The sequence below is a fragment of the Polyodon spathula genome, chromosome 16 (genome assembly GCF_017654505.1).
Source record: "Polyodon spathula isolate WHYD16114869_AA chromosome 16, ASM1765450v1, whole genome shotgun sequence".
In the NCBI taxonomy this organism is placed as follows: Eukaryota; Metazoa; Chordata; class Actinopteri; order Acipenseriformes; family Polyodontidae; genus Polyodon; species Polyodon spathula.
The window spans coordinates 25380147-25405140 of NC_054549.1; the positions used below are offsets into that span (position 1 = coordinate 25380147).

General features: G+C 39.5%; 1 protein-coding gene across 8 annotated transcripts in view; it reads right to left on the minus strand.

The window, feature by feature from the left end:
- LOC121328701 (inositol 1,4,5-trisphosphate receptor type 1) overlaps positions 1-21872 on the minus strand; it is a 166723-nt gene extending 144851 nt beyond the window's left edge. For all 8 annotated transcript variants that reach the window (XM_041273674.1, XM_041273673.1, XM_041273672.1 and 5 more), the window contains exons 1-3: positions 21707-21872; positions 15359-15468; positions 10102-10172 (exon numbers count right to left, since the gene is read on the minus strand). In XM_041273674.1, coding sequence (XP_041129608.1) covers positions 10102-10172; positions 15359-15450 — 163 coding nt within the window. In that variant the 5' untranslated portion in view covers positions 15451-15468; positions 21707-21872. The remainder of the gene's footprint in view (positions 1-10101; positions 10173-15358; positions 15469-21706) is intronic.
- Between the last annotated feature and the right edge of the window lie 3122 nt (positions 21873-24994).

A 24994-nucleotide genomic window follows, 5' to 3' on the forward strand; every position in this document is an offset into this window, starting at 1 on the left:
GGGTTTTAGTAGTATACAGAGGGAGTTAGAGAAAAAAAAAAAAAAAAAAAAACCACCAAAAGTTTGGTGCTTCTTTCATTTGTTTCGTGTGCAAGGTAATCAAACATGCAATCTTCAGGTGTGAAACCTAACTCAACCCAATTAAAAGGGATAATTAGGGTCAGTTGATTGAATACTTTGGTTAACTATCAGCCGTGCCCAAAATAAATCTGACTAACTTTGGCCCTTACCATCAGAGTGAAGTTGTCAGGTTCTAGAGGCACATCATGCCACGATCAAAATAAATTCCTGAAGACCTCCAGAAAAAGTTGTTGATGCCTATCAGGCTGGAAAGGGTTACAACGTAATTTCTAAGGCTCTGGGGATCCATCAAACATCAGGCAGCGCCATATTGTCCAAATGAAGAAAGTTTGGGACAGTAGTGAGTCTTCCCAGGAGTGGCCGTCCTACCAAAATCTCTCCAAGAGCAAGGCGTAAAATCGTCCAGGAGGTCAAAGAACCCTAGAACATCCAGGGATCTGCAGGCCTCTCTTGCCTCTGCTAAGGTCAGTGTTCATGACTCCACCATCAGAAAGACACTGGGCAAAAATGGGATTCATGGCAAAGCAGCAAGGCGAAAACCACTGCCCACTAAGAAGAACATGAATGCTCATCTCAAGTTTGCCAAAAAGCACGCGGATGATCCTCAAGAGTTCTGGAACAATGTTCTATGGACAGATGCGTCAAAGGTGGAACTTTTTGGCCAACATGGGCCCCGTTATGTCTGGCGAAAACCAAACACTGCACTCCACAGTAAGAACCTTATACCAACAGTCAAGCATGGTGGTGGTAGTGTCATGATTTGGGGATGCTTTGCTGCACCAGGAACTGGACGACGTGCCATCATTGAAGGAACCATGAATTCTGCTCTGTATCGGAGAATTCTACAGAAGAGTCAGGCCATCCATCCGTGAGCTATAGCTCAAGCACAGCTGGGTCATGCAGCAAGACAATGATCCGAAACACACAAGCAAGTCTACATCAGAATGGTTGAAGAACAAGAAATGTAAAGTTTTGGAATGGCCTAGTCAAAGTCTAGACCTAAACCCCACTGAGATGTTGTGGCAAGACCTGAAACAAGCAGTTTATGCTCAAAAACCCACAAATGTCACTGAGTTCTGCACGAAGGAGTGGGCCAAAATTCCTCCACGGTGCTGTGACAGACTGATCGATAACTACAGGAAGCGTTTGGTTGCAGTTATTGCTGCTAAAGGTGGCGTAAGCAGTTATTGAGTCTAAGGGGGCGATTACTTTTTCAAACAGTGGCATTGGGTGTTGCATAACTTTAATAAATAAATTAAGTAAGTATCAATTTTGTTGTTTGTTCACTCAGGGTCCCTTTTATCTAATATTAGATTTTGGTTGAAGATCTGATAATATTTAAATAATATGTCAAAAATATGCAAAAATGCAGAAAATCAGACAGGGGCAAATAATTTCACGGCACTAATTATATAATTTTTTTCAAATGGCACCAACACACAACCCAATAAATTACTCTGCTATGAACTTGCTGAGCATACAGATAGTTTTGCACTTACTAAAATCACAATAGCAAAACATGGATGACTAACAATTTTACCTTTTCCAACTGGGACAAAAAATGAAGGATGAAAGCTTTGATAGGAGGTCTGGTAACCCTAATGTAGTTCTGAGACTTTTGCTCTACTTGTTTTCTCAGAATATGAACCAAACCGCAAAATGTTTACTTCCTAGGTCACGTTAGCTTGTACAGCTAGTTTTCTATGTGCAAAATGAAGGAACCAAATAGGATAACGGGATAAACCAACAATCATTTGGGTGCGGTTTTACAATGTTTAGTGAGGAATTTGTGAAAGGAGGGGGACAGAATGTTTCAGTACACCATTAGGTTGGGTCAGATGTCCAGGGGCAGTGGGGGGGATGGGAGAAGGGCAATACCTGCTTGCTTGCTCGATCGGAAATTCCAAGCTGAAGTGAGCATAACAACTGCAATGGAGAGGGAAATCATGCCCCACAGCTATCCTCTATTGGTTGAGTATATGAGGATAGGGATGGATGAATTGTCTGCTGCATGCCAACTCCTGATAGGAGCAGGGGATTTTATGTAGAAACTATATAACCCATGTATGTGCTTTACCCCGGCAGAATACACTAGTTACTGATGAAGTGAGTTATTCTCCAGAGCGCTCTGTATTTTGATGACCACTGCAATAAACCTTTGATGCAACGATCGGTGTGACTGACTGGCTCCGATCTTCGCACTTCATTTTGCGACCCAACAAAATGGACAGAGTCCAGCAGTTGTTTACACTGACGGTTAGCAAGCGAACCAGACTATGCGTTTGCCAAAACAGAGGAGACCACCTCTTTAGGTGGACTGGGTACAGTTCATTTCCCCGTGCAGACTTTGTTGTTCACACTTAACACCAAACTTAGATGCATACAAAAAATCCAGTGTGAAAAGCCTTCATAAAACTAACCCTATTCAGGCTTAGAGTCTGCAATGTTGACATTCTATTCTGTGCATCTCTAAGAGCACACTGAACGTCAGCAGTCTATTACCCAAAAAAAGTAAGACGTTATGCAGAACCATCCTCTGACAGGACAAATGTCAACATTTTGAACTTCCTGTTTGAGGAACATGTTGAGAACCCAGATGTCCAGAATAGGTCTGAAACCGCCATCCCTCTTGGGCACTATGAAGTACCTGGAGTAGAAGCCGTCGAGGACATCGCTTGGGTTTACTTGGTAAGGCGCATACCCTTAAAGGGTGGAGGACCCAAGTTGAATTGTAGAGCGTAACCTTGTCTCAATGTCGATAACACCCAGGAGTCCTAGGTGCAGCTTTGCCATGGTTCATGTCCATTGGTCAGTCCGGTTGTGAGGGGGGTTGGTGGCAGCCGGGACTCCTCAGGGGCAGTCTCCCTTGGGCTTGGGAGGGCGGGTCTTTTAGGCCCCGGCCTCAGTTTCCAGCCTAAGAACCAGTCATCCCTGGCCGGCTGTGGTCCCTTGCCGCCGGCTCTTCCTCTGCCTGCTTTTTTGTTTGTTCTGGGATGGGGGGGTGGCGAATGCCACCTTGGGCGCTGGCAGTAGGTGCAAAAATTTCGAAGCGACCTCCGTGGCATTGTGAGACCTCAAGGCTCACATCAATGGTCGCTCCAAATGTCTGCCAGCTACATCAGGGCCCGGAACTCCTCCCTCTGTTACATGCGGCAGGGGCGGTATGGAGCCCCCCGCTGTGGCCTGCCCAACTGACCTTGAGGCTGTGAATGACAGCTCGCCTGGGCTTAGAGGTCTAGGACCCAGGGATGGATAGTGGGACTAGGGGGGCTGAGGCTACCCAGTGGTAGGGGGCAGTCTAGCCTGAGATTTAAGCAGGGTCTCCAGCATGGTCTGCTGGACCCTCGCCATCTCTGCCAGTTCTCAAATGGCGCTCAGACGAGCTTGGGCGTCTCTGTGGCGACTCAGAGGGAGAGTGCCTGTGCCTACACAGGGAAGGAGAGCTGTACCTGCGCGGTGACCACCTGCTTCCTTCCCCTCGAGCGGTGTCACCTCGGCGGCGACCATCTAGCCTCCCCTGAGAGGCGCCTGATCCTCTGCACTGGTGGTGGAGAAGTGGGGGGGGGGGAGGGGGGGGGGGGGGGGGGGTGACCCAGGGTTACAGGGGAGCTCCCTGGTCACAGTAGCAGGAGGGGTCCTAGAGGACCTTTGTGAAGGGCCCTGGACCACACAGATCTCATTCTCCCCTGATCCGAGAAGAGAGACTGCTGGGGAGAGGGTTGCTCTCCTGTGTTTAGTTTGTTTTGAGAACTTTCTGCATTGCGAGCAGTCCAGCTCGCCTGCCAGTACCTTGGCCACATAGCCTGAAGGACGAATTCTCATTCTGCCTGGGAAGCTTCACCCTTCATTAGCCAACACAGTAAGTCAGGACTTATTTGAAGGCCATGCAAATGAATGTGCAGAAGAGGCAGTACACAAGCCTTCACAGCCAGGAGATTCCAATCAGTCTACACCCAGAAGAGGAAGTGTGGAGGATGAGCTCTGAACTTCTGAAACAAAACTGTTCTGGGAATAACTCCCACAGCTAATAACACCACACACTTAAGCACAAAAATTAGATGTTATCGTACAACTTGCATTGAACCATAAATTCTAGAAACATGTTATTGGAAAAAATATGTTCATTAAAAACGCCAGCAAAAAAAAAAGGGGGGGGGGAATTAATCAATTTCCAGCAAATTAAGAAGCAACCGTCAAGGACACAAGCATACTGTATTAGTCATGCAAGGTTTATAGAACTCTACAAAATAGTAAGTCACTTCATTAAATGGTTTCCAATATGATGCAAGGACACATGTATAAGCAGCTTTGTAAATTCAGTTTCAGTTAAAACCAAAAATCAGAAACCCAAATATACAACAATGGCAGCAAATCCAAATATTAAGGATTTATTATTCCATGAAGATAGTCATTTAAAAAGTTGACTGACAAAACAAGATGACTATTTTACTTACAAGAAATTACAACAGCAACAAATATTTATATGGTCCATCAATGCTTTGCTGCCATCTATATCTATTATATTTTTTTCTTACAAAAATCTGATTTTGAAAAGTAACGGCAGTTGAAACCTAATCAAGCAATAACATAAGCCCTGCAAATATCAGATGCCCATAAAACAGACACCCCACCCCCCACATTTGGAATCCTGGTCGTAGGACAGAGTGCCCTCTACTTTCACTTCTGTACAGTACTTAGTCGCACACATACTGTACGCAACTTGCGTGGCACATTTCCACAAAAGGATTTCAGGCATGTCTATCTAAAATGTTTACATTACAAGGAAATTGCATGTAAACTTCTGTAAAGGAGACCTTCTGAACCCTTAATGCTCAAGACAGCAATGGATTAAAAAAAAAAAAACCCACCCCCACACTTTCTGAAGTACAGTAACTTGTTACAGTAACAAGTTAGATGTGGTAGTGTAGCCCAATGGTTAAAGTCCTGGGTTTGTAACCAAAAGGTCACCAGTTCAAATCCCACTGACTGACTCACCGTGTGACCGTGAGCAAGTCACTTAACCTCCTTGTGCTCCATCCTGTGGATGAGATGTTAAGTGTTGCAAGTTAACACTGCATATAATGCACAGTTCACAGCCTACCTCTAAAGTGCTTTGTGATGGAGGTCCACTATGAAAGGCGCTATATAAAAATAAGATAGTATTCTTTTCTAAATGTAAGACTACAGTAGAACTTGTCATAGCCAATTGAATTGGTTCTGGGTATCCATCCAATGTGACAATATCGTATCTCGGAGTAGTTGCTTTATTAACAATCGGGGCATGATAAATGAATGTTAGATACAGCGTGTCTAAAGAGTACTGCACACTACACAAAGAACGACAGCAAATCAAAAGTACCAATATTCCATTTGGCAAGTTTCAGAACAACATTCCAAAAAGTTACCATGCCAAAGCAAGTGCTTGTTAACCAATGACAGAAAGTGTTGTTTATTATTAGTGCATATACAACTGGCTTCGGTGAAAAAAAAAAAAAAAAATGGTCTTAGCTTTTTAATGCTATAGTAATTCTATTAACCCCTCACTTTATTGAACATAGTTACTGTACACTGGGCAGTTTGTTTTATGTGGCGTTAATACCCAACACCACACTGTTCTGTCCTGCCAAGAGCTGAATTTAGACTCAAAATGTGCATTGGTCAATTTCCATCTGTACTGTTCAGTTGGCAGCAGCATAGCACCACAGGTCCATCTGTTAGAGGGCATCGTATCTTGCAGGATCAGCTATAACAGGTTCTACTGTAATCTGATTACTTTGAGAAAGGTGACTGAGATTAACAGCAGGAAATCATGCCGCACCTGCAGAAGAACCTGTGTGCAACTAAGTGTTTCTACTTCACTAGCATGAACACAAATACTTGGTTGGTACAAAAGCACTGTAAAAGTTAAAATGTTAGTTTATCCATTAGGTATGTTTGACTATTGACAAAACTAACAGGTAAATCAGTAACATGTAACTAACTTTCTGGAGCCTGCATATCAATATTATTTAAAGTAATATGAACATCCAGGACTAACGTATTACGCACATGCTGTTGTCACAAGTGGTTCAGCTACCACCACCCATTCCATTTCCCACTGCTTTGTACAGCACCATATCCCACCATAAACAAGCTACTGTGCCAGAGCTCTAATATTTAGTTTGTAACTCGAGGAATTGAGATTGTGAATTCACTGGCCTCATCCAGCAGCATTTAAATGCAACAGCAGATGTGTTCTATTTAAAGATTCTACCTTTCCCATATGCTTTACATTGTCATTTAAAAAAAAAAAAAGTGTCACACCAATATCTACTGTAACAGGAAGTGAAAACTAGACCAAGTTCCTCTGTAAACAACTGTCAATACAGATGTGAAACTTTACTTAAAAAAAAAATTAGCCACCCACAGCTTGACAGGGCCTAGTTTAACCATGCAATGCCCAAGTAGTTTTTTAAATGAGAAAAGCTAGTGTACTTAATGTAATTAGTTTCTTGTGCAAAACAAATTTGCAACACAATGCACAGCATATGCAAAATTCTGGCTTGTGAGGTTGGATTTAAAAGATAATACAGACGAGTGACTAAGCATTGTATCATAGGTCATCGTGACAGATAAATGAATACAGGCAAGTACAGTGCAGAGCAGACAGCGATTTCCAGGTGCAAGGGTGTTTATTGAATTAGTTGGCAATGCCCAGAGCCTTATGGCAAACACCTGTAAATAATGCTGGAGTGATGCTGGCGTGTATCACCTGGTATTTGCAAATCTCCAGGTTTGACCCGCAACCAAAACGTCCAGTTTTCGTACACCCGCACTAAAACAGTTTTTAGGGACAGTGAATAGGTGTTAATGGTGCAATACAATTCTCTGTGAATGCAAGGATAAAAGTGATGTCCGGGATGATGCTGGCTTGTGTTACAACTCCGGATCGTGTTACTAGCAATTTAGTTTAAAAGACAGAGTTACAACAAACACTAAACACACACGACAAAACTCACGGTTCACAGCAAACAAGGGATCCTTGCAGGTTGTATCTAAACCATTTACCAAGGAACAGATCATTTACATTACAACCCTTTATATACCCTCCCTCGTGACCTCTAGGTTAACCAGCGCATCCGCTCCTCCAATCTGCGGATGCCATGCCATTTCCCGTCCATGTCAGTGTGGGGGTACCGTAGCAGCTCCCCTTTTCTAGATGGCTGACTTCCACCTAATCCAAGGAATAAATTGTCAGGTCATTTAGTCCAGGATACTCCTTTTACACAGCGCCCTCGCATGTCGGGAGGGAGATGGAACACCAAGAATCACTCTATTTCTGTCAGGCATACAGAAATGGGCATTATAGGGTTAATAACATTATTTTCAACTTCCTTTACTAACCTTTTCCATCCAAGTTATGCTACAGTATGTGAACAGGTATGTTCTATACCCTATTCAGACACGACTGCCACTTCATTCACATTTCCAGAAACAGATTAATGTAGTGGGAATAGTGGATTAGTTAGAGCAGCAACAGGTTTATTTTACTCCCATAAGATTACTGTACTATGGTACCAACTCTACTTTTTATTGATTCAAAGAAGTAATATTCCACAGCTTGTTTAAATTGAAAGATTGTTCAAAACAGAGGAAAAAAAGTGGTTTGTCCAAAGTTACATACATGTGTACAAGCAATAACCCACAAGAGTTTGCAGTACGACATATCCTAAACACACCTTGGACGGGGTTATTGCGCTTATAAAATGGCTCCCTTTTATAAAAAGAAACCATTAAAAAAAATAGTTCCTATACGTTGGGTCTTTAGAAGCTACAAAAATTTATGGAAAAACATTACTGCAGAGTAAATATTTTAGATATTCAAGGTTTTTTTTTTTTTTTTTTTTTTTTTTTTTTTTTTTTTATTTAAGTGCAGTTTGAAAAGTGAAAAATATAAAATTTACAGGCTTCCTTTTACATCCCTGCTTCCCTAGTACAATTAAAATGCTATTACTTTTAATACCAAATGATTTCAAAATATGAACCTCTTTTTGTCATATGCGGGCCCAGTTTGGCTGAATTTGGTACGTCAGCCAAGGGCTTTACAGGAACCAACGCTGCGGTCGAAGAGATACATTTTTAGATAATAAAACAACGTCACGCAAACTGACTATCATTTAAATTTTGTACAAATCAATTTAATTGCTGTTAGTTTGAATAGAAAACAAAAATGCTGAAATGTGGCCCAATGTCTTTAACTGCCATTATGGCGGCAAGATGTTTTATTTCTAAGCAGCTGACCCAGATGCCCTTTGACCTCCAGAGGTGATTCACCCCTAGTAGTGCAGAAGACAATTCTTACTGCAGTCACTTGGTCCTGTTTATTTGTACAGGTTCTGTAACAGCGGTTAGCAAACTACACTTGCGCAGACACAGCAGCTCAAACAACCCATGTGACCAAGATCATCATCATACTCCAGCCATGGATAAATCTTCAACCAGTTTGCCTGAAAATCCATCTTCAAACATTCCCTTCACAGACATCGCTTATTTGTGTTGTTGTATCACCAAGACTGTATCCAAGCCTCTAATATAAGCTATGTATTAGTCAGTGGTGTATAACCAGAGTTTAGTAAACAAATACCTTGAATTTATTTTTTTGCCAAATTACCCTTTGTACTTTTTCATTACAAAAGAAAAATGGATTTGTACCCTTTTATTTCTACAATGGAAAAAGTAAACTTATTTGAGTAACAATTAGTGGGTGAATCACTCAGAAAAAATGGATGTGTTTGTTTGAATTCATTTCATCAACATAACAGGCTCTCTAATGAAGGCAACACTGCTTTGCCCTTTATGGCCTTAACTTCATGCCCTGTAACAAACAATTATCCTTGACAGCAAGTAAGGTGAGCAAAATAAAGAACTTGAAACCTTCACTATAATAAATTACTGGTAAAAATGCACAGAGGAAGCAACATTTTGTAAGTCAGCTAAAAAAACATTTAGATGGACAATTTTCCATGGATGCAATAACCATAGCCATAAGTCAGCCAGTTTCATCTGGAATACACTGTTCTACAGAAGGATGCCCTTGTCAAGGACAAGCTGGCAGCTCCAGAGAATTCTGGAATGTACAAATACAGTATATAGGTTTAAAAACAAACAAAAAACAAAAAAACACTTCACACAGCAGCACATTCATCTCTTACTATGAGCTACATTCATTTTATTTTAAGGAGGACAAAAAACCATAGGCTTAGTAAATGTTAATTTCAAAGTGTGTAAAGCTGGAAAGGTAACAAAGATTTAAAAAGTGCTTAAACGCATGTTGACCTTTAACAAGAGGGTTAGAACTGGAATCCATGGTCTGACCATCGCTTGAGAAGCTGGTGTTTTAGTAGTTTGAAATACTACTAAAGGTCTGAAAATCTATATATTGTGCAGTCAATGTAAAGAACTTTTTAGCTGTGCTGCTCACAAACAAAGACCAGACAGCAGCATCTTCCTCTGCAACCAAAGTCATCAGCTAGAAGGCCTATTTCTAAAGTGCTGCAGTGCAGGACAGCGAGAAAAAGACACGCACCAGAATAAAAATTACACCTACCTGACAGTCGCACCAGAGAACAACAACTTTAACCATCACAACGATGCCATACTACATATGGAAACCAAATACAAGTTTTCAGTTTTTCGCTGTTTAACATAGATCACAATGTAATAGTCAGGCTTTAAATTGGAGACATGATCAAACAACTATTCCTAAATGTGTCCAGTTCCATCAATTAATTTCTTCTAGGAAAGAAATAGAGGCTCATGACCCCAACATCTGGAATGCTTGAGCCCAAAATAGAGTTCCTAAACAATAGTTCAAGAACTGAAAAATCAGACCAGGCCCACAAGACAAAAAAGGCTGCAACTTTCACAAGAGAAGCATAATATGTATGCCTTAATACAGAATCTACAAAAATAAAAGTAGGTTTCATTAGGAGCCTAGTTCCTGCAACAGAACAACATTAAACCCCACCCCCCAGTGCTTACCTCTGAATTTCTTGGGTGGGTTGTTGAGATCCCCAGCCTCTGGCTGAACCACACACCGATCATCAACAAGACTGCAAAGAGAAGAGGATAGTCAGTACAAAAAGTCTGGAAACAAGACACCTGCATGCAGGACCACTGAACATCCTGCTCCAAGTCAGAGTTACATAACAGTATCCTCACTTTTCAAACCCTGAATCAGAGTGGAACTAAATCTCAATACTGTTTTTAAGAACTTGTGGCAGGTAGGTCTGCTGAAATGGCATTTCGAAATCTGTAACCCTAACTACAGTATTCAAACACTAAAAAGCTTTCTGAAATTAAACAAATGGTTTTGACCAAGTCATTTCAAATGAGATTAATTGAAAATGACATTTTTTACAAAAGTATTTCTCAATTTACCACCATGGCTATTAACCATGGCTTTTAGTTTTCCCTCATGCTGGGAGAAATATCCAAAACGAGTATTTGACATGTACCCGGATACAAAAATCAGATGTTAGGTATTCGCTAGAAATAACAAAAAAATAAACTTTCACTTATTTACCATCTCGCCAGAAGTTGCGCGACAGTTTAAAATATGGCAAATGGAAAAGAGCTCCCGTGATGCGACAAAAAACGACACACACACAGTGATCTCTATGGAAAGCCATCTGGGTCAAAAAAGCATTGTGTTATTTTAGAGCGAGTCAGAATCTCATGGGACAGAAAAAAAAGGCAAGCATGTTATTCTGAAATGTTTCGCTTAACAGTGCCCAACTTGCAGAAAATGTTATGTAGTGATTTTTATATAGATTGTGTGTGTGTGTGTGTGTGTGTGTGTGATATATATATATATATCTATATATATATATATATATATATATATATATATATATATATATATAATTTTTTTGTTGCGACTTGTGGAATGTAATAAACGAGAAACAAAAACTTTGAGTTTTTTTTCCCCCTTCGTTTTACAACGCCATTTCCACATTTGTTTTATTTGAAGTGTTAAGTTAAATTTCAGTTTTCACTTGCTTGTTCAGCTACAAATAGGCACAAGTAAACCTCATGTTATTACTTTATGAAAATGTGTCTGTGGCCACAGTTTACTGTGAAGGAATGAAAAAAAAAGTCAAAAATAAATAAAATTCAGTGTCAACTGTGTACTATTTCAGGAATAAACAAAAAAAGCGATCAACTTGAACTGCTATTTGGCATCCTTTTTTGTAGTTTCACTGGAGTACATTAAGGTCTACACAACGTATTCTTTACTCCTTGGATATTTATTTAGTTTAACATGTTACAGTGTAACGTCTTGCTGTAAATGAAAAAGTACACAGGGGCTACGCCCCCCTGCTATGCTATCTCCGCCTGCATTCTAAGCAATATAATTGCTTTTATTACTTTTGGAAAACAAACAAATATCCAAACAAATACTTAAATTACGAGCAAATATCCAAATATGAAAATTCTGTGTTCGTCCCAGCACTAGCATTTCTACATAATCCTGAACTGTAACCCAATGGTCCTTTATACAACCCTGAAACTACTGATACAGGTTGCTGTTACAGTCAACAGGTTAAATACCCTTGAGTAAGGTCAAAGTATGTTTACTAGAGCAGCAATTAGTGTGTTTATTAGTACGCTTAACACACAGTCCAGTGTAGCATATCAAAGTCAAACAAAAACCTTCAACATGCATGCACACCAAACAGAGACTTACACTTTTTTTTTTTTTTTTTTTTTTTTTTTTTTTTTAAAAACAGCACTATTGCAGTATACCGTTGGTAATGTAACCCAAAATTCAGCTTAGTCTTAAAATAAATAGCTGCTCGATATCCTCTTGAAAGAATCCAAGCAGTCACTGGCATTGCCTTTGAATCATCTTCTGCAGTGGAGGGCCTTTGTATGGAAATCTGGAATGACATCCCCCCCCCCCCCCCCCCCCCCCCCCCCCCCTTCTATTGAAATACAAAAGTTAAATAGAATTGCTCTATTGAAACTGAAAACTACAATGGCACAAGCAGAATTGTACTACTGAAAATGAGCATGGCTCAAATGGAAGAACGTGGGCATTTGAGAAGTCCATATTTGTACTGAAAAAGAATGTCCACGGAACAATGAGATTCAGGGAGCATGAAATGTTCCCCTAATGTCTATTTGGCAAATCAGCAGAATTCCAAATAAAAGGAAGTTGGCCTTAAACCAACACATTCCACAATCATTGAAGATCTTATTCCTCATGTACCAGTAGCAGACTGAGCTGCAGCATCAAAATAATTAATCTTCTGACCTGTCCTTATTTGTAAAAGCTGGGTCTGTTTTTGTGAACTGCCATTGTACTAGAGGCAGAAGATCTGGAAACTCCGTAACCAGGCTCACACAGAATATAGACTTGCTTAACGTTTCAGCACAAACACAGAAAAGGGGCATTTGTTTTTAGAACAAACTTCATTTTCTCGTTGTCACATGTATCAGTAGGGCTCTAGTCTACAACATCCTATCTGCCCACCTTGCTAGGAGTGTAACCATTCATTGTGCTTGGAGGATTTATTTAAAGGATGTATTATATCGTAAAGGAGGTGCAGTTTGCATTGTGCTAAATCAGCAAGACCAAAAGCACAACCTAGCTCATTGTAGTTCACCAAATGGTTCTTGAAGCGTGATTATTAGTTCTCTATACCTATCATTTAATTTGTCTTTTGATAAAATTTAAAAAGACTCCTATTAAATGTTTTTACATTATAGCCCATCATACAGTTTGTGAAGTTAGTATATTGTTACACTCCTACTCTTTGCTATCAATGACCACACACTGGTCTGGGCAGCCCTTGGGCTTACGCTAAATGAGATCCTTCTAAAAGGAATCATCATTGGTAGGGAAACAGCTGCTTGGACTCTTAAGGCCCCAGAAGCTGGAACAGTCCAGGTGTCTGATAAGGTAGCAAGCACTCAGCCTGCCCAGACACATCTTTACTAACCACTCTTGATGACATCTGAAGGAATCTGCTTGCAGAGGGAGAGGAGGACAATCATTGCAAGTGTGTTAAATCAAGACTGCTGTTCAGAACAGGATTTGAGGCAGTGGAAACGCAGCTAATGGTTCTTGCAAGGCTTGCATACTGAAACAGTGTTCGACATTAACCATGGCCCGGTACAGAGTGCAGTTTGGCCAGTAGTTATGAAGCACCACAGGGCCAACTGAAAAACCAGTGTGTCAAAAAGCAAAAGCTTAATTAATTTACAAACTTATTTAAAAACATAACTACTAACATACGCTAACTTTCCCGCCGCGTGTCATTTGTTTTACCGTCATAATCTAAGACTTTGTAACAAAGTGCTGCGTTGGTACTCGTTCTCGCAGCACATCTTTTACAAATCGGGTTTTCTGCAACTAAGCAATCAGTAAGCCAAAAGGAAAGTGCTGAAATCAATAAATCAAAGAATGTAATTATGAAAAAATATGAAGACGAACATTTAGAGTGGAGGCTTCATTATGACAGAGAAAAAAAAAAAAGTAACGTTTTGCCTTGTTTGACATCAGTTTCCCAGACTTGCAGATAAAACAGCAGCTTTATTTGTTGTGAATTCAAATTCAAATTGTAAAGCTTAGCAGGGTTCACAAAGTGTTCAAAAATGTCCAAGACGAGATTTCTTCATTCTGTACCCTATTTCCTTAGGCACAAGTTTCTTTTGTTAACTGAATTAAAATGCACGGAACTCAACGAGCAGCAACGTCACAGCGCGTATCTCTTCCAATTAAAGCAACAGTAGCATAATATTGCGCAAACCACCAAATAAGTTTTGCTGTAGTGTATTCAGAATAAAACACCTATCATATAGCAACCTAAATATTCTACATCTGTTTAATTATAACAAATAAAAAGTATAACAATTTTAGTGTAAATATTGTAACCTGGCCAAAAGAGAACACATTCCAACATTACAATAGTTTAACATTACTAATTACCACTAGCCACCAAGTACTGACATCAGATGAATCGAAGTTACTTTGTTTATTCAATAACCTGTAAATAATTAAAAACAAGGATACCTGGTTGTACTTTTATTGGTCAGTGCAAATGTTGCCGTTACTCCATCCATTCACAGAAAGTCAACAGTAGATGTTTTACATTGAACTGCAGTCCAGAGTTAAAAAATAACTCCTTTACAACTCCAAGTATCCTGCCTTTTCTTACAGTCACTGCATTGTTGTGCTTAACATTTAGTATGTTTTTATATTCACCATAACATTAAATTACCTTTCTAATTTCAATGTTAACCAAGTTTGGATTACCGCATTTCTTTCAGCAATTGCTATATACATGTTTAATGGCTGAAGTAACATATATTGACAGGCTTCGTTTAGCCACATTCATTTGAGACGTGGGCTCTCTTTAGTTACCACACACCATTAGAAACATACTGAAAATAAAAACCATCATGAAAAAAACTAATATGCTGGGCCACATAAAATTGCATCCGGGCCAGTAAAAACACTAGCTCAGAGGCCCGAGGGGCCAGTACTTAAAAATCTAAACAGACAGCCCTGCTGAAACCCTGTTAATACCTGCCATGGACCATTCTGGATTGTGTTCCGACTCTGGCTCCCCCAGGTGACAAGAAGAGTCAAAAGACTGCAACACCACTTTATTACTGCGCGTGAAAAGCACTGAACTGGCTTGAATTTTATTCCATGGCATATAAAACCTTGCCATCCAGGTTATGGCAGACCAAATCCCCCAGTCTGTCCACCAGATACAAACCCTCTGGATGAAACTTAAACGGAAATCAAAACAATTGTTCCAGACTTTTTTTTTTTTTTTTTTTTTTTAAATTCGACATTGACTCCTGTAAATAACCTTAACAGTGCAGTGCTCAATACAGTTTACATACTTAAGGACATAATGAGATCCCCCTCTTTATGGTTTTATCTTGCTTCCCACAGCTCACACACAGAGGACTATATACATATGTCTGTTTAGTTCAGAGTGGCCAGAAAGCTTGTGTGCCTACAGCTACAACTACCTTGGGTTATGTAAACAAACTTGTATGCCAACAAAGTCTGGTTTCTGTGGACAATGTATAGAACTGTCACCCAGGAATCGCATTATATTCTACAGGTATGAGGAACACTGCAGTTTTTTGGTGTGTGTGTGTGGTGTGTCAAGTAAACAGGAAATGAGTGATTAAAAAAAATGTACCTATCTTTCCAAGCAGTAACAATATATAAAAATAAAATAAATTTCATAGGAGCATTTCACAAACTTACCCTAAAGTGCTGATAAATCCATTGACCGAACCCTCTGCATACAGAGAGGCAATGTCTCCAATATGCAGAAAACTGGACATCTTGTCAGACATTTCTCATTTCACCTTTTCCTGGAAAGATAAAGAGCAGTATTACAGGCCATGCTGCAGCATTTTGGAAGACATACCCTTCCCTCAGATACCAAAACAAATGTAGAGATTGAAAACTTCCCAAATTGTTTTCCCCAATTCCTTTTGACTACATAATGTCTACTTCCAGTAGGGTAGCAAGGACATTAATTGCACATAGCCTATATTGAATTAAATACATGGCTTTGTTCATTTTTACCTTTCACAGTTCACTAAAAAACTGCAGTGATTACCCTTTTTTTTTTTTTGCATTGTCATTTGTCTTTATAATCTTTATACTTTAATGTTTGGGAACCTTAGAATTAAAAAAAAAAAAAAAGAAAAAGAAATAAATAAAAACACACCAAAAACCATTCAAGGTTATTTTACTTTAATATAGAGGTGCCTGAAGACAAAAATATTTTGAATTATTGTGGTTCCAAGGCACTGTATTAACACTGCCACACCCAGTCCTAGCATTTCAAACAGCACAGGTAGTTCATTTTATATTGCTGCTCTGCGAGCATAACTGTCCCGACAGGAACAGGTCTTGGTCCTTTGAAGCAGAGCGCTACTAAACTCCTTGCACTGAGGAGCCCCTAGGCCTCTAGTTATGTCCGTACCATATGCCACACTTCTGGAATCTGGAGACCCTCTTATCCACAGGTTACTTAATGGCAACATTCAGCATAAATTATTGTAGGCTCCCAAGTGGCACATCCAGCAAAGGCGCTCCACGTGGAAGTGCCCTATAGCCTGGGGATTGCAGGTTCGAGTCTTGGCTATGTCACAGCCGACTGTGACCGGCAGTTCCTAGGGGGCAGCGCACAACTGGCCCGAGCACTGCCCGGGTAGGGAGGGCTTAGGTTGGCAGGGGATTCCACGGCTCACCGCACAGCAGCGACCCCTGTGGCCGATAGGGCGCCTGTGGTTCTGCAGTGGAGCCTCCAGATCTGTGTTGTCCTCCAGGACTATAGGTCTGGCGGCCTCGCTGTGGATCTGGAGCGTGTAAAATGACGAATTGGCAGGAGCACGTTTCGGAGGACAAAAAACTGGCGACGACTAAATTAAAAAGAAAAAAAAAAGATTCTGGGGATATACTGCACAGTATGTCTGTCCATAGACAGCAACACATTCAGCATGCAACAAGTATGAAGTCACTAGGGTTCGAGGGTACAAGGCTTTGGCGTGGTGGTTCTGGCAGCTTCACAAAATAACTGGCACAAGGATTAATTTCTCTTCTCCCAATCGAACCTGAGCGTGAGAATCACATAATACAGTTTTGTACCAAGGATGAAGGCAATATCTTGAAGCATCAGGTCTTTATGATTCGGAAACCAAAAAGTAATTAGCCTGGGTAAGGAGATGGTAGAGGAGGGGCAGATTCATACAGGCTCCCATCAGACAGGGATGAGAAGCTACTCAAATATTATAAGATATGTACAGTGTTAAATCTACTTTACCAATTTCCAGTTATTCAAATCCCCCCCCCCCCCCCCCCCGGTTTAATTTAGATGTACTGCAAGCACCTTTGTTTTCCGCTTAAAAGTGCTTGATTTGTTAGGGGCTAGACAGCAAAGGCCTACATCATCTATGCAAGTGAAGACAAAGATTGGGGTACATTTTACAGTTGGAGATGTTAGTAACAGCACCAGGAAATGTATAAGCCTGATTTTTCATGAAATGTCACTGCAGTTTTATTAGTAGAAAAGTCTGGGAACAAGAAAAGCGGGATTCGGTTTATAAGTAAAGTTGTCTGTTTTACTATTTGCTTGCTGAGCTAGGCAATCCTGAAAGTCCTATCATCTATTTACTGGCAATCTTGATTTCTGTGTTGCCTGCAGGGCATGATACAGGCAAACAGACACGATACTGGGAAATAGCTATGGATGTCTGAAATGAATAACGTGCCTATTCAGAACTCGATTTTGCACCAATTTAGTACCATTGTTCATGTTCAAGGTCTTGCAAACTTTGTCAAAGTTTCCCTACACCTTAATTAAATATAGCAGATGAAGCATACAGGGCCCAAACAAGCTACTGCCTTCTGCAAGACTTAGCACTGCACCACTCCAGAACACTATTACACACAGTAGCGTCCCCAATAAGTCAGTAAAACAACCCGTCAAGACATTTTCCAGTTAATGTCAGATACTATCTGCTCCCCATCTTCCAGACGAACAAAATAATGTGGAATAACGTTTAAGCATTAGTTTAATAGTGTTAAGAGTTCGAAATGAAGTCAAAACTGTAGTTCATGAAAGTCCAGACTTTAGCAATTAATTTTAATTCCATTTACAGTAGTTCAGCCTGCGGAGTCAATTACTCCCACAGTGGTGAGCAACCTCAGCCAGTTCCAAGAGGTTGTTATGCTACATAAATATCAAAGTATAATAAGTTTAAATCATCCTATTTAGGGTTATGACGAATATTTCATTTAGCCATCTTGCCGATCTCTCCCACAATAGAGAGGGCACTGAATTAAAGCGATTTTCCAATGCCAAGTTTAATTATGGCAGAAACAAGATTGTCAACAATATCAATACATAAATAAACTAAACAAATTAAATTGACAATATCATGATAATACATTGTTTGAAACCAACAGCAGATTTTCCAGCATGAACAGTCAAATTTATTTTACACAGGCCTGAGGCTGTACATCCCTGCTTTATTGCCATCAATTAACATAGCAAATAAATTACCTGTATTATGGTGGAAGCTGGAAGTAAACCCTACACTATGGGTTAATCAGTGATGCAGGCAGTAACCTTGCCAACCATGTCACTGAAAGAATTAGCTTACACAAAGAACCCTGTTAATTCAGTTTTCCCCTCCACCAATCCTGATAAACCACCTTTAAACATCACAGGAAGATCTTACATTTGGATGAAAGAGATACGATGCTGGAAAAGGATTAAACCTCCGATTCTAAAACCTTTGGATCCCAAAATGTCCATGGGCGCCTGCTTTCAAAGACCCACTGGACCTCCATCCCTTTTTACACTACCATAGGCAGTGTACCTGTTCTGTATAGTGTACACAATCACAATAGAAGGAGCTACTAGGGAAATCTAGCACACATCCGTCACATATGCCTCCCTGAGAAATTATTAGAGCTTCCACTAGTGCAAACAAAAAAAACAGGATGTAGATTCTGCGGTGATGTGACATTTTACCGGATGTAAGAAACACACAGAAGAAAATTTAGAACAGTGGGCTCCATCCCCAGGTCCTGGAGAGCTACAGGGTCTTCTGGTTTTCATTTCAACCGAGCTCAGTTACTAAATTGAACCAATTACTGGCTTTAGTTAGTCAAGATGTTCCAGATCTTTAACCACTGATGACATAGAGACACCTATTAAACCTGCAAAATTGGGGTTCTCCAGGTCCAGGGCTGGAGACCTCTGGTTTACAATATCTGATCAGTCGCCTTTGAGAAGAGGCTTATTTGCAACGCTGTACCACAGAGCTATCTTCAAATGTCTTATTAAAAAGGTAGGAATGTTAGATAAGCCAAAATATACCCCAAAACAAAGGTACCAAGCAACTGTGAGGATGCAGCACACTGTTGCATTTGTCACCCTGGCCCCTCCTGGTTTTGATAAGCTGTTATGCCAGTAGTATTGTGTATTGTCTACACTTATCAAAAACCTGTAAAACACTAATGTACAGCAGAGGTGGACCTGGATTAAGGCAGCAAGGCAGTTCTATAGAAATGGTCAAACTGAATTCACAAAACCAAGAGGTTCTGATTGATAGCATCAGCATGCAAGCTGCATACAGTACTAGTGTTTAGATTTCAAAGTCTACCAAATACAACAGAATTTGGAATATAGCACAATCAAGATGTTGTGGATATTGTCAATTTTAGCCCAAGTATTCCTAACTCATCCTGCTTTCAAATCACAAGAATCCTAAAGGCTTGCTGTACATGTACACAAGCAAAACAGTTCTAGAAATAATATTTTAGTGTTCCTGCATGCAATCCTGGAAGCATAATTGGATTTTCATAAAATAAAACTTTAGTATTTATGACCCACTACGTCATAAGACAGTACAACTAATAATGCACTGCACAAACTGAAAGTAACCTATCCAGATGGGAGTATCTAACACTAAATCTTAACTACTAGTTTGGGGGCAGCTTTGAACAGGAATAGCTAAATCATGCAGATGGGTGACAATTACAGTCAAACACATCATTAGCAGGTGGGAAGTTAAATACAGTAGTTCTTACCCGTCAGGAAATGCAGGTGTCCCATGTTTAGTAAACTCATTTATATTGTCAAAATGCTACCTAATATTGTACCATAATAGCTTAATGAAGCCATGTTTGTAAGCCTTCCTTTCAGATAGTCTAGCACTCCCAATGTTATTTCACCTGCTTTAACCCAAAACACTGCTTAGGTTGAATGATCAAGGAAATTAATCAGTATTGAATTTAAGTACTGTAAAGGAGATAGTTATTTGACCCAGTAGTGTACCAGATTTAATTAACACATTTAAATAAGGTTCTCTATAACAAAAAAAAAAAGCTTGCACTTCTTTATAAAACAGCACATGTGAGACTAGCAAAACTTAAGGGACTATTTATTGTGTTAGGCTACCACTAAGGGAATGAAAGAAATGTGTATCTATAATGGATTTTTGTAAATATTGTGAGCATCAAAGAAATTCAGATAATTGATGTAAAACATATAAACACAAAATGAGGGCCATCATACTGCAATTCTGAAAATACTGCGAAGTACACAATATTGCCATCATGCTTGACTTGACACCCTGTATGCAACAAATTAAGAGTGCATTTGCAAGCAAGTCATTTGTATATTTAACAATACGTTATACCGAATTGTATTAGTCCCATGGGCCTCCAATGCAATACCAAGATTGAATTTTAGTAACACATTTGCCAGCAGATGGTATATTAACAATGCCACACTTCGCTACAGTAACGTTTAAGCCGTTATGTTGTTACAAGAAAAACAATTCCAACACTAATACATATAATCTTCTAGTTTGACACCTCAAAAGATACTGTATTTTCAGTTGGATGTAGATGGATGCGTATCACTTTAAAATCACTACAAACCAAACCTACTCGAACTTACAGCAACTAATGGTTATTACGCACATGCCATTCATTTCACAGCTCATGAATTAGAGGAGTGTTTTTATTTTATTCATATAAAATTAGGTTTCAACGAAAAATATAAATTAAACTTTTGCAACAGTATCGGCGACCTTGCTTCGCATCCATGGTAATTTGTCAGAAGGAAACGTATTTTCTTTCCATAATTTCCACTGCATCTCTTAACATTGGCCACTGGAAACAGTATCATTACCTGCTAAAATAAACGTCTATATTTTTTTTTTTTTTCAAACCAGTCAGCGTGTTGACCTGTATTTGCAGTTTTTGTCCAATACAAATGTCATATAGTTTAAATTACACTCTAATCAAACACATTTATTGACAACTGAAACTTCAGTTCCCTAAATACATGCCGGTACGTACAGTAAAACGTTTATGAATTGCAATCGCCCGCTTTAGAAGCCGGCCTGCCCATATGTCCGTCATTTTAAATTGACCAAGTTGCGCAATTATATTGGTCGTTGTGCCTTTAACACAGTTTTAATTGTCGATATCGTGATGTTATTTTGGAAAACGACCAGACCATTTTTTAGCATACAAACCTACAGTTGCACGTTTTATTTTAGGATTTATGTGCAATCGCATGAGTGCATTATTGTTTTAACATGATTAACAATGTACAATCACGACCAATTATCCGTCAAATAGTGTTATCATCAGTGTTCATCAGCGACTAGTAGCAAAAATGGTTGAGATGACCTTTGCCTACTCAATTAAGTCATTAGCGTTAGAAACGAGCTTTTCTTTGGAACTTCTTGGCAGAGCATCTAGTCTGCATTTTATATAGAATCTATGAGTGTCAGTATACATATTTAAGTTTAAAAGCAAACGCTATATGCTTCATAACAAGGTTAGTCCACATCTCTATTCTTCCTCTGAACTGGGTCGGCTGCAGCGCCAATAAATTACAAACTTTTTTCTCAAAACAACATCCCCAATCAACATAAAGCCTAAAGCACGTTAGCATTAAAAATGCACACGGCGATTTGGAGATGTGGGTGTAACTGTCTACAAACAGTACTATTTTAAAGAGGCTAGTTCGAAAATGTTTCGGGAGTTGAACATAAACGTGAAAACAAGTTTTACCTTTATTAGAGGAAGAGCTCTTCTTGAATAGCTGTGCTTCTATGGTAGTAACTGCTGCTCGTTAGTTGTGTCCCGCTTTCATTTTATTCCATGTTAGTTAAACTCCGTTAGAACAGAGGCGGATCTTGCAAGTCTTACTCGCTCCTCAGCTCTGCTCAGCTGTATATCCACAAGAGCAATGCAGAGCAATTTGGTGTCTCTTTTGCTTTTATATGAATAGGGAGTTCTGGGAAATGTAGTCTCAATAGACGCGCAAGGACGTGTAAGGTTACAGAAAGGGTAAACATCTAATACTACACACCCCAGCATGCCAGATTTCTTAGTATAGCATTTTAATCTAAACTGATTTTCTTTTTATCAGTTGTGTACATTACAGCAATAACATTTTTAGCCTTAATTATTTTCTTTGCATGTCCTGTTGTATAGTTTGCATTCTGTACACAGTTGCAGAGTCTTACAAAATATATATTTTTAAATCTCTAGTAAACTAGGATAGTTTTTCAGTCATACCAGCATGCATAACCACAGTATAAAACATTGGAATTATTATATATAAGGGGAGTAGGTTGCTTTAAACTATACTTTATGTTAAGAATATTAGACCTAAAGAGTTAATTAAGCCTCCCACTGAGGTCAGTAATACAGTTTATGATTAACTCTGTCAACAGTCCTATAATTTAGCCTCGTGCAGCAAAGCGAGTGTGTAAAGTTCAAGTGGCGTCCCTATACCAGTGTTACACAAGAAGTGAAACAATACAGTTTTGACATCAAACAATAAAGGAGAAATGTGCTTTAAAGACTTTGGATTAGTTAACTAGTTCCAGAGCAGCTCAAAATAACCCACTTAACGGAGTGCTAACCATTGCTCTGCTACTCTCACGCAGCGGCAGACTATGCGCTGCACATCATCACTCACCACAAACTCACTGGCAACCACAGTATCAGTACTCTACCAAGCAGTTTTCATCGGTGATCTGACTGAGCGGAGAACTCTCTGTTCTACACCATATTTAACACATAAATGAAGAGTTCTAAAACATTTCTCCCTAAAGCTGCTAACGCGAATCGAGACTGTTTCATTGTGTTGCTTGTAACTTGAACAAAGTGCAAACAACCTGTGAATGTTATCTGCTCAAACAAACGGAAACATCTCTGACGAGACCATGCTGTATACAGCACATAGTGATCCTGTCAGAATTTTATAAGAAAACAATTTGAGGGGTCTTTAAGACAGGAATATTATAATGAGGTTTGATAAATACATATTTACTGAAATTTCCAACTCAAGTAAAATTACTTGAACCTGCTCTGCATACACCTCTAAGGTTTACAACCACGTACTGTATTGCTAAGCAACGCAACACTGGATGAAAGAAATAGGTCAGGTGATTGATCACATGACCTGTCCTTTGCAAACATGGCTGTTGTCTATACATCGAATTGAATTAACGTGAGAAACCAACTTCCCCTGTAACCGGGGCAGATGTGCAGAGATGATTCACGGTTTAGCTCTGTCGTTTTTAACGTTCACTTTAGTTTACGCATCCGCAAATAATTGTAATTGAAGAAAAGTCGACTTCAGTTACTGATGATCCGAAGCCGCACTCGGCATCCGAAAAAGGACGAAGTTGTGGATGCGACTCTCTGAACAGAGCCGGTGTCTCTAGTGGAAGTGAAAGGGGGGGGTTGTTTTCTGAGGAGGCTGCTGTGAAATACAGAAGAGAGGCGAATGAACCGCCCGTAAAAAACACTAAGGAGACAGCAATGTCCAATCAGGTATGAACGAGCTGACTACCAACTAACCAAAGAGGATTGTTGTAAACTTGGCATCCATGCAAGTTGAGCTCACACAGCTATAATGCAATGTGATTGTTTAGTAATGTGTTGCCCTCTATTGTATATTATATTAGTATTCCAGATGAGCTTTCTGTGAGCTTGCTTGATGCAGTCATGTTTTGTGTACTCGTATTAACATCTCTGAAGAGAATTCCTCACTGGTGCAAGCTGACTTGTTGGGACTCTTCTCTGTTATTCATTTAATTAAAACATTCAAGTCAGCACCTTTACCAGCATGTCCAGATGAAACCCGGCACCAACAGGACACCACCCTACTGTTACAGTCTTTGACTGTCTTTGACAAACAACTAACGTTTCTTATTCCTGCTGTGGGGTTTGTGGTACATGAACCACACGTACTTGAGACAATGGCAGGTGTGTGTGTGTGTGTGTGTGTGTGTGTGTGTGTGTGTGTGTGTGTGTGTGCGCGCATAAGGAGTTCTGCGTAACACCTATCTCGCATATGTGCTAAAGTTCACATATCAGGCATGACCTACAAGAATATTGTTAGTATGATTGTTCTGCTTGATTCAAAGGCTCGGCTAACCAGCAGTACTACACTGGATTGGTATTATCCAGCACAGTATTGTAAAATGACATGTTCAGTTGTGTACAGCAACTGTATGGCCAGAAACACCACACATGACACATAGTGTGTGTCCATCAGTACACCTGATGAAGACACCCTATGTGTTCAATCGCGTTGTATTGTGTTTGTTTCATGTTGGGTTTTTTTTGTTTTTTTTTTAATAAATAATAAAATGTATTTAAACAAAATGCAAGAGAAATCTGACACATATAATTATCAGTGGTCAAGTCTAAAAGAATAAAAGATCTTTGAGTGTGCGATCCTTGTCTCTATGAGCATCATCAGGCAAAATGTACATGGCTTATATGTCATTGCTGTTAACCATTGTTTAATTCTGCAGAGACATTGTAAAGTGTCTTATGGGCAGCACCTTTTTTTGGAAAACGTTTTGCTGTGCATGAATGCTCGTTGAGCTAAATATTCATATATATAAATATCTCTCATATATATAATAGATATATATATATATATTATAATATATATATATATATATATATATATATTGAAATGGTATTTTATTTTCAATCTTGATTCTCTAGGTAATTTATAACATTTATCACCTATGAAAATTCCTTAACCAAATAGCCATGACTTCACAGCCTGAGTCTGAGAAGTCTCTCTATGGGTCACCAATGTCTGTAAGTCATTATTTGGTGATTTGTTGTGGGTTGTGTAGTCATCTTTTGTACAGAAGCCCTGTTTTTTTGCAAACAGAAACCAGTTCCCTAATGAAATATCAGACAGGGACTGGGAAGTTACTGGGAAGCCAGCTACGTGAGGCTCTTTATTCACAGTACTGAGGTAGGTATATTGTATACTGTAACCGTGTACCCATTTCTTTCCTTTCTATCTCCCTCTCCCAG